This window comes from Panulirus ornatus, chromosome 1, assembly GCF_036320965.1.
Source record: "Panulirus ornatus isolate Po-2019 chromosome 1, ASM3632096v1, whole genome shotgun sequence".
NCBI lineage: Eukaryota > Metazoa > Arthropoda > Malacostraca > Decapoda > Palinuridae > Panulirus > Panulirus ornatus.
The window spans coordinates 1,024,295-1,040,132 of NC_092224.1; the positions used below are offsets into that span (position 1 = coordinate 1,024,295).

At 47.5% G+C, this 15,838-nt stretch overlaps 2 protein-coding genes across 3 annotated transcripts in view; one reads left to right on the forward strand and one right to left on the reverse strand.

Moving 5' to 3' along the window:
• Positions 1-15,838, reverse strand: part of LOC139753949 (uncharacterized) — a 171,470-nt gene that overhangs the window by 49,714 nt on the left and 105,918 nt on the right. The window lies entirely within an intron of this gene.
• The window catches only part of LOC139752975 (CDK5 regulatory subunit-associated protein 3-like), a 75,241-nt gene that overhangs the window by 46,680 nt on the left and 12,723 nt on the right, over positions 1-15,838 (forward strand). Inside the window, 2 exon segments of the mRNA XM_071669144.1 lie at positions 1,028-1,167; positions 8,853-9,012. Of these exon segments, the coding sequence (XP_071525245.1) occupies positions 1,028-1,167; positions 8,853-9,012 (300 nt within the window).

Below are 15,838 nucleotides of genomic sequence, written 5' to 3' on the forward strand. Positions count from 1 at the left end.
GTATGCAAAGTGAGAGAGTCATGGAAAGTGAGTTGGTGGAGAGAGAAGAGGTGGTAACACCCTTGCATAGGATGAAATGAGTCAAGGCGGTTAGAGTGGATGGTATTGCAGTTCATTGTTGAGTGTTTTTGATCGGTTAGTTAGAATTTTTAATGTATGGATCAGGATGAGGTGCCTCAGCATTGCCAGAACGCATGTATAGTGCCATTGTGTAAGGTCACGGGTTTCAAAGGTGTGTATTCAAACTACAGAGGTATAAGTTTGTTGAGTGTACCTGGTAAGTTGTATTGGAGAGAAGTGATTGAGAAGATGAAGGCATGTACAGAGCATCAGATTAGGGAGGAGCAGTCTGGCTTCAGAAGTGGTGGAGGATGTGTGGATTAGGTGTTTGCTTTGAAGAATATGTGAGAAATACTTAAAGAAGCAGGAGGATCCGTATGTGGCATTCATGCATCTGGAGAAAGTACATGAGAGACTCGATAAAGATTCCCTGTGGAAGTTCTTGTGAATATATGGTGTGGGAGGAAGGGTGCGAGAAGCTATGAGAAGTGGACTTTCCATCTCCCAGCCTGGCCTTACCATCACCCCGTCCACCCCCCCAGCCTGGTCCTTCCATCACCCCGTCTATCCCTCAGCCTGGTCCTTCCATCACCCCGTCTATCCCCATCCTGGTCCTACCATCACCCCGTCTATCCCCAGCCTGGTCCTACCATCACCCGGTTTATCCCCCATCCTGGCCGTACCATTTCCCCGTTTATCCCCATTCCCCCATCCCCCTGGATGGAATAGTCTGACAGGACTGGAGACTGGAAGAGGTTAATCCTATATTCAAAATAAGGAAGCCATGAAATGTCTGGGAGTTTCCGTCTTATTACGCTCACCTCAACTACATATAAATTTCCGGAATCGATCATTAGAGGTAAACTCGTATGTTACCTTGACCAAGGCAGCCTGGTCAGTAATACACACAACATGGGTTTAGCAAGCACAGATCAAGCTTTACAAACTTCCCTGAATTTTGTCATAGATTACTCAACACCGATGACACGACTATATCTCCGGACTTCCAGAAAGCATTCAAGAAAGTTCCTCGCTATAAATTGATGCTTAAAATCAGCGCCGCGGGGATTACTGGTTGTGTAGGAGACTGGAGAGAAGCCTGGTTACGTAAGAGGAAGCAACAAGCAGTAAGAAATGATGAACCATTACCGTCATCACCCGTTAGCAGTGGTGTCCTCCAGGGGTCCGTCCTGGGCTTCATACTTTCCATCCGCTTATAGGAATGACATAAGTGTGAGGCTGAATAACACCTTGTGCAGATTGTGAGGCTGAATAACACCTTGTGCAGATTGTGAGGCTGAATAACACCTTGTGCAGATTGTGAGGCTGAATAACACCTTGTGCAGATTGTGAGGCTGAATAACACCTTGTACAGATTGTGAGGCTGAATAACACCTTGTGCAGATTGTGAGGCTGAATAACACCTTGTACAGATTGTGAGGCTGAATAACACCTTGTACAGATTGTGAGGCTGAATAACACCTTGTGCAGATTGTGAGGCTGAATAACACCTTGTACAGATTGTGAGGCTGAATAACACCTTGTACAGATTGTGAGGCTGAATAACACCTTGTGCAGATTGTGAGGCTGAATAACACCTTGTGCAGATTGTGAGGCTGAATAACACCTTGTACAGATTGTGAGGCTGAATAACACCTTGTACAGATTGTGAGGCTGAATAACACTTTGTACAGATTGTGAGGCTGAATAACACCTTGTACAGATTGTGAGGCTGAATAACACCTTGTACAGATTGTGAGGCTGAATAACACCTTGTACAGATTGTGAGGCTGAATAACACCTTGTACAGATTGTGAGGCTGAATAACACCTTGTACAGATTGTGAGGCTGAATAACACCTTGTACAGATTGTGAGGCTGAATAACACCTTGTACAGATTGTGAGGCTGAATAACACCTTGTACAGATTGTGAGGCTGAATAACACCTTGTACAGATTGTGAGGCTGAATAACACCTTGTACAGATTGTGAGGCTGAATAACACCTTGTACAGATTGTGAGGCTGAATAACACTTTGTACAGATTGTGAGGCTGAATAACACCTTGTACAGATTGTGAGGCTGAATAACACCTTGTACAGATTGTGAGGCTGAATAACACCTTGTACAGATTGTGAGGCTGAATAACACCTTGTACAGATTGTGAGGCTGAATAACACTTTGTACAGATTGTGAGGCTGAATAACACCTTGTGCAGATTGTGAGGCTGAATAACACCTTGTACAGATTGTGAGGCTGAATAACACCTTGTACAGATTTGCAGGTGACAAAGAGATCTGCAGTATCATGTTAACTGAAGAAGATAGACTCGGATTATAATAGGATCTAGGTAAGATTGATGCATGGTTTAGTAAATGGCAAATGCCTTTTACGGCAATAGATGTCAGCCGCTGCAAATAGGAAACCTCAACAAGAATTTCGATTATGAACTGATGAGTCACAAGATAAATGACTGATGGGTCATAAAAGGTAAAGGACAGCCCTTATGTGCTATATCTAACAACTTCAAATTTCCCAGCATTGTGAAGAAGCTGCCAAGAAAGCAAACTGGATATTGAGATGTATTAAAACAACTTTTACATATAAAAGAAGTTGTGGTATTGCCACTATACTTAAGTTTAGTTAGAGCCTACACGAATATGCAGTGCAGTTCTGGGCCCTCCCATTTAAGTAAGGATATTTCTAAAGTACAGCAGAGAGCAACTGAACTGATTCCCTCCTTATGTTACAAACCGTGCGAACACAGGCTGCGAGAATTGAATTTGTTTTCTTTAAGAATAGGCGGCTTTGAGCAAGGTGACAGAGTGTTTTGAATTACTTAAAGATTCAACAATGTCGATGTAGAAAGTTTCTTTACGGTCGCGTCAGTGCTGCCAACGAGAGAAAGTATACTTAAATGAGAGGTCACCTACTTAATCTGGATTGTACTAAATGATCATTTACCAGTGAAATTATTGACTGTGTGAAATGAGCTCCCAGAACATGTTTTTAAGAGCAACAGTGTTAATATGTCCCAAATTAGGTTTGACAATCACCTGTCACTCTCCGGTGCCGAGTAATTCTTTTAACCGATCAACAGAACGTAGTGTTTTATTATGCTATCTTTATCACGACTGATCTCACTTGGCCATGTTGTGGTAACGTATCATTGTTACTTTGAGGAAAGAAGGAATTATTGTATAATCCTTCCATATCATGTGTAGTGTGGTCTTGGTAAGCCAAGAGGCTGGAGTACAAAGTTTATCCATAGTATTATCTTCATAGCTCAAATTTAAGGGATGCATGTCTTTGGTGGTGTGATGCATGACATATTCACGTTCATTCTAGCTTCTGATTGTCCTAGAAACATTTCCTTCAGGTATGTCAGTCTTGCAAGGTATTTTTTGCCGAGAGAGAGAGAGAGAGAGAGAGAGAGAGAGAGAGAGAGAGAGAGAGAGAGAGAGAGAGACAGACAGACAGACAGAGAAGAGGGAGCCTTAATTTTGCCATCCTTTTTCTCCTACTGCTTTAAAGAGGACTGCATCTTTTCCAGTGTTGTTAGGACCAGACCAGGTCGCCTGGCCATTGGGTCTATGTACCTCAGTAACTCAGCCTGCCCTTCATTATTACCCCATCTTCTCCCCCCACCCAGCCTGTCCCTATCATCGCCGTGTCCATCCCTCCAGCCTGTCTCTATCTTCGTCCTGCCTATCCCCCAGCCTGGCGTTATCATCGCTCGGTTTCATCCCTCTGAACCCCAGCCTAGCCTTATCATGGCCCATCCATCTGCCTAATCTGGCTCTATCATCGCCCAGTCTGTCACCCCAGCTTTGCCACATCATAGATCCTTTCATCTCCTCATGCCCTTAAGGCCTGTCTACACGAGCGGGCCTGATCGGCGGGCTTGCCCGTGAACGGGCATATTTGACGGGCAAACGATCAAATTGCCCGAAAGCCCGCCCAGGGAAATCACTGAGCTGGTGCCCGGTAGCTGGAGTTTCTACCCTGGCAGACGCAAGATAATATCGTGAACCCACAGCGGGCCTTCATCCCACGGCATAGTAGCACAGTGAACATTTAACGATGGCCACCAACAATTTTTTGGTCTAAAGCACTTACTAGTACTTTGATTGACCTTTATCGTAAGAATCCATGTTTATGGAATGTGAAGCTGAATAAGTAGACCCACTTGCTCAAAATCGCAGAGTTGCTTCCAGACGAGCTGCTGCTGTAATGCTGTTTCTCATAACTGTCTTTCTTCACTATGTATGGCTCCACCTTTGATAACAAGATGTAAAAAGTACTTACACTCATCCTCAGGTAATTTCTGAAGTCGTGTTCCTCACTACTTTGTAGTTCATGAAGTATTGTTGCAGTGCTTCCAAACATACTCTTTTCTTTAACCAATCTTTACACCCTATCCTTTTCCTCTTTTTCTTCTTGAGACACAAAGCTATTATCATGGAGCACAAAATCTTTTTCTTGACAATGCTTGCTAGGCACCATGGTTCTCGTACCCGCACTCCTCCCGCTACTGGCAACATCGTCGGGCAGGCCCGGCTGTTCATCACTTCGGTCGTGTGGACAACATTCACGGGCAGGCCCGCCAGAATTGGCCCGTTAACGGGCAAACCTCGCCGATCAGGCCCGCTCGTGTAGACAGGCCTTTAGCCTGGCCTCACAGAGTCTAGTCCATCCCCCAGCTTGGCCCATCATCTTACCGCCCATCCTCCAGCTTGGCCCATCATTATACCGTCCATCCCCAGCTTGGCCCATCATTATACCGTCCATCCCCCAGCCTTGCCCATCATTATACCGTCCATCCCCAGCTTGGCCCATCATCTTACCGTCCATCCTCCAGCTTGGCCCATCATTATACCGTCCATCCCCGAGCCTTGCCCATCATTATACCGTCCATCCCCCAGCCTGGCCCATCATTATACCATCCATCCCCGAGCCTTGCCCATCATTATACCGTCCATCCTCCAGCTTGGCCCATCATTATACCGTCCATCCTCCAGCTTGGCCCATCATTATACCGCCCATCCTCCAGCTTGGCCCATCATTATACCGTCCATCCTCCAGCCTGGCCCATCATTATACCGTCCATCCCCCAGCCTGGCCCATCATTATACCGTCCATCCCCCAGCCTGGCCCATCATTATACAGTCCATCCCCGAGCCTTGCCCATCATTATACCGCCCATCCTCCAGCTTGGCCCATCACTATACCGTCCATCCCCCAGCCTGGCCCATTATCATACCGCCCATTCCCCAGCCTGGCCCATTATCATACCGCCCATCCTCCAGCCTGGCCCCATCGTCGCCCCGTCCATCTCAACAGCCTGATCCCCCAGCGAGCCTTCGTGGTCGTCCCTTTCATCTCCCCAGCCTTCTCCCCTCTTCGTCCCGTGTGTGTGTGTGTCCTAGCCTGGCCACATTGTCGTCCCGTCCATCCCTCCAACATGGCCGTATGATCGTCCCGTCCATCCTGGCCCCATAGTCGTCCCCTTCATCTCTTCAGCCTAGCATGATAATCGCCCCTTCCATCTCTCTGCCTGGCGCCATCATCATTCCACCTATCCCTCAATAAGGCCCCATCATCGTCTCGCTCATCGCCCCATCCCGACCCCGTCATTGCCCCATCATCATCCTCTCCATCTACCATCCTTGCCCCGTCATCGACCCGTCCTTTCCCCCCCAGCCTGGCCCCATTATTTTCCCCATCCATTCACCAGCCTGGCATCATCGTCATCTCGTTCACCTCCCTGTCCTAGCCCCATCATTGTTCCACCCACCACCCCGGCTTGGCCCCATCATCGTTCTCTTCATCCCCTGGCCTGGCCCCATCATCTTCCCGTCTGTCGTCCCTGCTTGGCCCCATCATCTTACCGTCTACCGTCCCTGCCTGGCCCCATCATCTTTCAATCCACCTCACCATCCTTGGCCCATCATCACCTCGTCCATCCCCAGTCTGGTCTCATCGTAGTCCGATCCACCTCTCCATTCTGTCCCCATCATCGTCTCGTCTACCCCCCCCCCCTCAGCCTGGCCCCATCATCAGCCTATCCATCCATCTAGTTTTCCCCTCTCATCATCTCGACTAACTCCCCTGCCTGGCCCCCATCAACGCCCCGTCCATCCCCATTCCTGGCCCCCATCAACGCCTCGTCTATCCCTGGACCCTGGCCCCATCAGCGCCCATCCATCCCCCAGAACTTGGCCCTGTCAGCATTCCGTCTATCCTCTCACTCTAACCTTATCAGCGCCCGTCCATTCCCGCAGCCTGACCGTCCCTGGTCCCGTCCTGCCGGTCGTGGTGGTGGCGGGCGGGGGGGGGGGGACAATGTCATTACCCTGCCTGGATCTCAAAATAGACCCGTGACGGCACTGTCCTCTTCCACTAGCCTCCCCTCCCATTCCTCCCCTCCCCCTCCCCTCCCCTCCTCTCTCTCTCTCTCTCTCTCTCTCTCTCTCTCTCTCTCTCTCTCTCTCTCTCTCTCTCTCTCTCTCTCTCTCTCTCTCTCTCCCCCAGCCCACACCACCTCTCATGGTGCTGGGATCAATATACGAGGGAGGGTGGGCGGGAGAGGGCAGATGATGGGAAAGGGATGGGAAAGGAGAAGGTTATTAGGCTGGTATCAACGCCAAGGGGATGAAGGAAAAGGAAAACCATGAATTGAAAGAACAAGTGTACAGTACAGAGAGCTATATGTTTTCACTCAGTATAAACTGTCCTTCCCCTTCAGTTTGAAGTGTCCCTTCAGTATAGAACTGTCCCTTTCAGTATAAGCTGTCCCTTCATTGTAAACTGACCCTTCAGTATAACTTTTCCCTTCATTATAAACTGACCCTTCAGTATAACTCTCTCTTCAGTTTGAAATGTCCCCTCAATATAAACTGACCCTTCAGTATAAAGTGTCCCTTCAGTATAACTATATCTTCAGTATACACTGTCTCTTCAGTATAAACTTTACCTTCAGTATAAAGTATGACTTCATAGTCACGTATCGTTTGGAAAGTTCCCATGTGTGGGTTTCCCCTCTGGTATTATAACGTAGAAAGAGCATTACAGTTGTAAGTATAATTGCGCATATTAATGACTCATATGGAACTTATGTGGTCGTTAACTTTCTCAAACCATGACACCAGTCTGCACGTAACTGAACACTCATTAATGAACCTTTTTCTTATCTGTTCGCACTGTACAGTATCGCAAAGTGCCAAGATTTGGTCTCCTCCGGAAGGTTTTTTTTTTTTCTTTTTTCAAATCTACTGTGTCGTCCAACTGTTTGTGATGGTGACGTCACGTGTTCAGGAACGGGTCCAGAAATTTCCATTAAAGGAGCTCGTGGTTTAGCCGGCCAGCCGACGCTAACTAGAAATTTCCAGCGCCCATCCAACAACACACACACACACACACACACACACACACACACATACTATATATATATATATATATATATATATATATATATATATATATATATATATATATATATATATATATAGTGTTTGTTAATATGCGCCGCTTAAACACGCACGGTAACATAATGTAAATTGCATCAGTTTTTTCATCTTTACCCAGATATTAGTGAAATTGAATTAATACAGTCAGTTCTTTTTATCTTTTCTTAATCATTAGTGTGATTAGATTAATATACTTTTTATTTTCTCATCGTTATCATTCTCTCTGTGATGTGCTGCTTCTCCGTTTCTGTAATATGTTGCTTGTCTCTTAAGGTGATGTGTTGCTTGTCTGTTTCTGTGATGTGTTGCTTGTCTGTTTCTGTGATGTGTTGCTTGTCTGTTTCATGGATTTTTGCTGCACTCGTAATGACGCTGCACACACATCAACACATATGCAACACTGCATCACACGACCACAACACTTCGTCACCCCGACCAGAATGTCTTCATCTCCGCAGAATTCTTCAGTCACCCTTTTAATCCCAGACCGACTTTAATCCATGCACCCTCCCTTTACCTGGAATGGACAATCACTCCCACTCACCCAAACTGCAACTATTTTGGGCATTACATGCGACACAATGACATTCATTCTCCACGCCACGAACACCAACACAAAACCAACTGACGAACGCCATCAGAATACTTACTGGTACTAAATTTGGACAATGAGGAAAAATTGTAATAGATTCCCCCGCTCCATATTAAACCACGTCTCACCACCTCCCTGGTTAACCACCTTGTCGAAAGTGAATATAACAAAGCTGGAAAACCACACGAAACAGACCACTCAGACCACTGTGTGGCTGCCTACCAACCGCAAGCACTCGTCACAGGCACAACGGGAAAGAGATTCTTCAAATACAGCCCCATCTCATCATGTATGACACTTCTTTGTATACCGCGGCACTAGAACCATCCCATCCAGACTACACCATAACTAACGACACCATAAACTAACCATCAACCCGCAGGTGGAAACGAAAATCTCCTCTCAGTCTTACGTTGCGACAACCTATGCTCACACGTCCCTCCTCCCTCAGCAGGCCCAGCTACATACATATGTCAAAACATAAACAGAGCAAAATGATCCGAGAACCATTCAATATTCGCCCTCCCAACCCAGTTTAACCACCTCATCAAACTTACATCCATCTGAAACTTCATTCCCCAGACATATACGATTTACGCTTTCTCGTCCGTGCTCTGGGCAACAGTCGTCTCTTCATCATCATAACATCGATTCAACGTACCACAAGACCAGTCATGCGCAAGACGCAACTTTCATACTAAAGACAATGAACTCTGACGCCTCTGTTGTCCAGACCTCACCTCAGAGAGACATAGACACAACGTCACCACACTGCATGACCAGTGGTCTCGTCCTGTGGACGTGGCTGGATTACTGAATGCTGCGGGAGCTCCAGAGAAAGGGTTCCCGGCGCAGGAAAGCAGTTTAAAGTTGAGTTTAACACAAGCATTGCGGTAAGGTCCTGTAGTAGGAGACTGACCTGACTCTTTCAGGGCAGGACAAAGGACGCTGTCTTACCCAAGGGTCTTACAGTGGACTGCGGTGTCGTGCTGAAGGCGTGTATATTTTCTAATACGTCTCTGTCGTCGCCCATTATTGAAAATCTATTTCAAGAATTTTTAACGAAAATCTATTTCAAGAATATTCTATTTTTGGACACAATGTCTGAGAGACAGATCTCAGGTCAGTGAACCGGACAGAACTACCGTAGTCCACCATCATCATGGTGGGGCTACTGTAGCCCACCATCATCATGGTGGGGCTACTGTAGTCCACCACCATCATGGTGGGGCTACTGTAGTCCACCACCATCATGTTGGGGCTACTGTAGTCCACCATCATCATGGTGGGGCTACTGTAGCCCACCATCATCATGGTGGGGCTACTGTAGTCCACCACCATCATGGTGGGGCTACTGTAGTCCACCATCATCATGGTGGGGCTACTGTAGCCCACCATCATCATGGTGGGGCTACTGTAGTCCACCACCATCATGGTGGGGCTACTGTAGCCCACCACCATCATGTTGGGGCTACTGTAGTCCACCATCATCATGGTGGGGCTACTGTAGTCCACCACCATCATGGTGGTGCTACTGTAGTCCACCATCATCATGGTGGGGCTACTGTAGTCCACCATCATCATGGTGGGGCTACTGTAGCCCACCACCATCATGTTGGGGCTACTGTAGTCCACCATCATCATGGTGGGGCTACTGTAGTCCACCACCATCATGATGGGGCTACTGTAGTCCACCATCATCATGGTGGGGCTACTGTAGTCCACCATCATCATGGTGGGGCTACTGTAGTCCACCACCATCATGGTGGGGCTACTGTAGTCCACCATCATCATGGTGGGGCTACTGCAGTCCACCATCATCATGGTGGGGCTACTGTAGTCCACCATCATCATGGTGGGGCTACTGTAGTCCACCACCATCATGGTGGGGCTACTGTAGTCCACCATCATCATGGTGGGGCTACTGCAGTCCACCATCATCATGGTGGGGCTACTGTAGTCCACCATCATCATGGTGGGGCTACCGAAGTCCACCATCATCATGGTGGGGCTACTGTAGTCCACCATCATCATGGTGGGGCTACTGTAGTCCACCATCATCATGGTGGGGCTACCGAAGTCCACCACCATCATGGTGGGGCTACTGTAGTCCACCACCATCATGGTGGGGCTACCGCAGTCCACCATCATCATGGTGGGGCTACTGTAGTCCACCATCATCATGGTGGGGCTGCTGTAGTCCACCACCATCATGGTGGGGCTACTGCAGTCCACCATCATCATGGTGGGGCTACTGTAGTCCACCATCATCATGGTGGGGCTACCGAAGTCCACCATCATAATGGGGCTACTGTAGTCCACCACCATCATGGTAGGGCTACTGCAGTCCACCACCATCATGGTAGGGCTACTGCAGTCCACCACCATCATGGTGGGGCTACTGTAGTCCACCATCATCATGGTGGGGCTACTGTAGTCCACCACCATCATGGTAGGGCTACTGCAGTCCACCACCATCATGGTGGGGCTACTGTAGTCCACCACCATCATGGTGGGGCTACTGTAGTCCACCACCATCATGGTAGGGCTACTGCAGTCCACCATCATCATGGTGGGGCTACTGTAGTCCACCACCATCATGGTGGGGCTACTGTAGTCCACCATCATCATGGTAGGTCTACCGAAGTCCACCATCATAATGGGGCTACTGTAGTCCACCACCATCATGGTTAGGCTATTGTATTCCACCATCATCATGGTGAGGCTATTGTAGTCCACCACCATCATGATGGGGTTACCGTAGTCCACCATCATCATGGTGAGGGTACTGCAGTCCACCATCATCATGGTGGGGCTACTGCAGTCCACCACCATCATAATGGGGCTACTGCAGTCCACCACCATCATGGTGGGGTTAGTGCAGTCCACCACTATCATGTTGAGGCTACCGTAGTCCACCATCATAATGGGGCTACTGTAATCCACCACCATCATGGTGGGGCTACTGTAGTCCACCACCATCACGGTGGGGCTACTGTAATCCACCACCATCATGGTGGGGCTACTGTAGTCCGCCACCATCACGGTGGGGCTACTGTAATCCACCACCATCATGGTGGGGCTACTGTAATCCACCACCATCATGGTGGGGCTACTGTAGTCCACCATCATCATGGTGGGGCTGCTGTAGCCCACCATCATCATGGTGGGGTTACTGTAATCCACCACCATCATGGTGGGGCTGCTGTAGCCCACTATCATCATGGTGGGGCTGCTGTAGTCCACCATCATAATGGGGTTACTTTAGTCCACCACCATCATGATGGGGCTACTGTAGTCCACCACCATCATGATGGGGCTACTGCAGTCCACCACCACCATGGTGGGGCTACTGCAGTCCACCATCATCATGGTGGGGCTGCTGTAGTCCACCATCATCATGGTGGGGCTGCTGTAGCCCACCATCATCATGGTGGGGCTGCTGTAGCCCACCATCATCATGGTGGGGCTGCTGTAGCCCACCATCATCATGGTGGGGCTGCTGTAGTCCACCACCATCATGGTGGGGCTGCTGTAGCCCACCATCATCATGGTGGGGCTGCTGTAGTCCACCACCATCATGGTGGGGCTGCTGTAGCCCACCATCATCATGGTGGGGCTGCTGTAGCCCATCATCATCATGGTGGGGCTGCTGTAGTCCACCACCATCATGGTGGGGCTGCTGTAGCCCACCATCATCATGGTGGGGCTGCTGTAGCCCACCAACATCATGATGGGGCTGCTGTAGCCCACCATCATCATGGTGGGGCTGCTGTAGTCCACCACCATCATGGTGGGGCTGCTGTAGCCCACCATCATCATGGTGGGGCTGCTGTAGCCCACCAACATCATGATGGGGCTGCTGTAGCCCACCATCATCATGGTGGGGCTGCTGTAGCCCACCATCATCATGGTGGGGCTGCTGTAGCCCACCATCATCATGGTGGGGCTGCTGTAGCCCACCATCATCATGGTGGGGCTGCTGTAGTCCACCACCATCATGGTGGGGCTGCTGTAGCCCACCATCATCATGGTGGGGCTGCTGTAGCCCACCATCATCATGGTGGGGCTGCTGTAGCCCCATCATCATCATGGTGGGCTGCTGTAGTCCACCACCATCATGGTGGGGCTGCTGTAGCCCACCATCATCATGGTGGGGCTGCTGTAGCCCACCAACATCATGATGGGGCTGCTGTACGCCCACCATCATCATGGTGGGGCTGCTGTAGTCCACCACCATCATGGTGGGGTGCTGCTGTAGCCACCATCATCATGGTGGGGCTGCCTGTAGCCCCACCCAACATCATGATGGGGCCTGCTGTAGCCCACCATCATCATGTGGGGCTGCTGTAGCCCACATCATCATGGTGGGGCTGCTGTAGGCCCACCATCATCCATGGTGGGGCTGCTGTAGCCCCACCATCATCATGGTGGGGCTGCTGTAGTCCACCACCATCATGGTGGGGCTGCTGTAGCCCACCATCATCATGGTGGGGCTGCTGTAGCCCACCATCATCATGGTGGGGCTACTGTAGCCCACCATCATCATGGTGGGGCTGCTGTAGCCCACCAACAACAGTATCAAAATCATCAGAGTCGGGGGTAGTCATGATGAGGGTCTTGAAGTAAACCACAGGTACGAGGATGATTTTACAATTAGCCACAGTAAAGGTGTAGGACGCCACATTCACCCAGGATCATGACGGGGTGTCACCCTTTTGGAGGGGGTCGGTTGTAGGTCAGTGGTACTCTGGAGCCGCCAGTGGTCAAATGTCCACATGAACTATCCCCTCCTCGTGCCCCAGCTGAATTTAATTGTGAACTAGTGAATAAGTGAGTCGGTAAGAGCCACACGAGAGCCGTATGACGGTGCTGTGGTCACTGTGGTGTAAACACAATACACTGACATACACTCCGACCCTCTCACTTGTGAAGCAGTGAACCAACGACTCAGTGAAAATCTCTTCGAAGGTCGGTGGAGTGATCACCTGTTGTACACACCACGACACTGACAGATGCCAGCGCCAGCTCGGCCCTCACCGTGCAACCGCCGTCACCGGGAGCCCCTCCCGTCCAGCCTCCACTGACCGACGTCCGTCACCACAGTCACCTTGTAGCGACCAGTGCTCGTATAGACCGGTACAAGAATTGTTCTGTACCTCCTATTGTGAATGTCGTAAACAGTCCATGAACATAAGTGACAGTGCGTAGTAGATGGTCTATTTCTAAGACGAAGCCAAGGTTAGTGGAACGATGAAATAAAAAGGAATGCCTGTTGTCCAAGAAAGCAGGTGATGAAAATCTCAGAGAATCCAGTGGCCAACATGACAGAGTAAGTTATGTAAATTTGCGCAGAGAATAGATAGTTATACGATGAAGTAGACGTCAACATGAAGCGTATATATCTTGAAAATACCAGAAGAAACCTAAGAAGTTTTGCAGTTGTGTTAGCCACAAGTTCTTACCCAGTCATTGGGTCCATTAATTAAGGAAAAAGGTGACTTGCTTCAAGACAACGAAGGCATGACAAAAATATTATATGACTTTTTTTCATCTGTATTCACGATGGAAGACACAACCCATGTCCCGAATCCGGTTTCATTGACAAGAGAGAACGTTCATGAAATTGACGTAAAAGCCGAAGACATACTTTCAGCTATAAATGGACTAGAAATAAATATGACGGCAGGCAGGCCCTGTTAAGTTTTATCCAAGCACAATGAAAGAGGCGAAAAATGAGATAATTAAGCCTTGACTGCCCTCTTCAATAAGTCACTTGCTACGGGGAAAGTTCCAGATGAATGGAAGCTTTTCAGTGTAACACTGATATTCACAAAAAGGCAATAAGTCACTGCTCGGAAATCATCATCCAATCAGCTTAACGTCTGTATTTAGAAAACTTATAGAAGCCATAATTCGAGATATTGTAAACCATTTCAAGGACCACCTCTTAACAAACAATCTTCAGCGTGAATCTCGACAAAATCGCTCATATCTGACAAATTTGCTTGACTTCTTTTATGATGTCATCAACATGTATGATGAAAGTAAAGCAGTTGCTGTCATCAACCCAGATTATCAAAAAGCTTTCGAAAAGGTTCCGTATCAAAGGTTACGAGCAAAAATTAAGTCACGTTGCATTGTTGATGTTTTACTTCAGTGGATAGGAAATTAGTTAGCTGGCCGTAAGCAAAGTTGTGATTCATGATCAAGTCTGAGAATGGTTAGGCGTAACAAGTGGAGTGCCACAAGGATCGGTCATGGGGCCGGTTTTCTTTCTCATATATATATTACTGACATTGATAATGGGCTGTATTGCAAGATATCAAAACTCTCTGATAATAGAAAGCTGAGAAATAAATCTACAAATGAACTTGAACGTCTACAGTTTCAAGCTGAGGTATGGTTTCAAGGCGGCATATGAATTTTGATGTCGATAAGTGCAAAGTTGTACATATCGGTAGTGAAAACGATAAGGCAAGTTTCAGTATGCGTTCTGTTGAACTGTAAAAGGTAAATGAGGTCAAAGACTTGGGCGTAATAATCTCTGGTGACGTGAAACCAAATAAGCAGCAAAAAGAGCAAATAAAATTCTTAAATTCATAGGTAAGGCGTTCAAAGTCAAGTCCAGGGAAATCAATCTTATTCTTTACAGTTCCTTGATTCTTCCTCATCTTGAATATTGTGTTCAGTTTTGGTCACCTTGTCTCAAAAGAATATATAGACAGAATGGATAAAGTACAGCATCGCGCTACTAAGACGATTCCCGAAATGATCAAACGAATTCTGCAAGAGCAGATGAAACGACTTGAATCTGTTTAGCTTAAAGAAGAGAAGGGTTAAGAGGTGATCTAACACAAGTATTCAAAATCACAAATCTTTAATAATCCTGACCTATCAAGTTACTTAAAACTTGATTCGTCTGATTTTACCCGTAATGATGGATATAAACTCGTAGGCAAACATTTTACCTCGAATGAGGCAAAGTCCTTTATCTTCACCAGGATTGTTAACATGTGGAATGATCTGCCAATTAGAGTGGTTGAAAGCAGTACCATAGATACGTTTACGAGTAGAGTTAAGTTCTTCGCTTCGAGTCCACGACTTACATTATTTACAGCTCCTTAGTCACAATGACATTTGGCAAGGTTATTCTCTCTGAATTATATATTTGCCTTCTACGTTTTACTACTTTATTCTGCACGCTTAAGCAAGCATGTAGCTACATTACTGTAACGCAACGAATGTGAAAATCTTCATCACTTATTATTCACCGTTAAACATATAATGCATATTGACACAGTATTACTGTAATTCAACCAATATTAAGATTTGCATCACTTAATGTTCAACTAATCACCACTAAATGTATGATGTATATACCACAAACTTTGCTCTATAACACTTCCTGTACCATGTAGATATACCACACTCATCTGCTTATCCAGAGCGTGTAAGTATCCAGCCTCACCTTGATTATAAGATCTTTTGTGGTTGATTAACCAGTTGCTGTTATGACCACCCAATTTTCCATAATTTCTCATCCGTATAATTTCAGACGAATGGCTGCTTGGATTCAGTTAACCGTTACTTATTCATCTCATTTATTTACATTCATCCAGAATAACGGCAGGGGTACCACATTCAACCAGAATCATGGCCAAGATGCAACATTGAGCCAGAGTCTTAGCGAGTGTGTTATGGACGTGCTGTGAATGT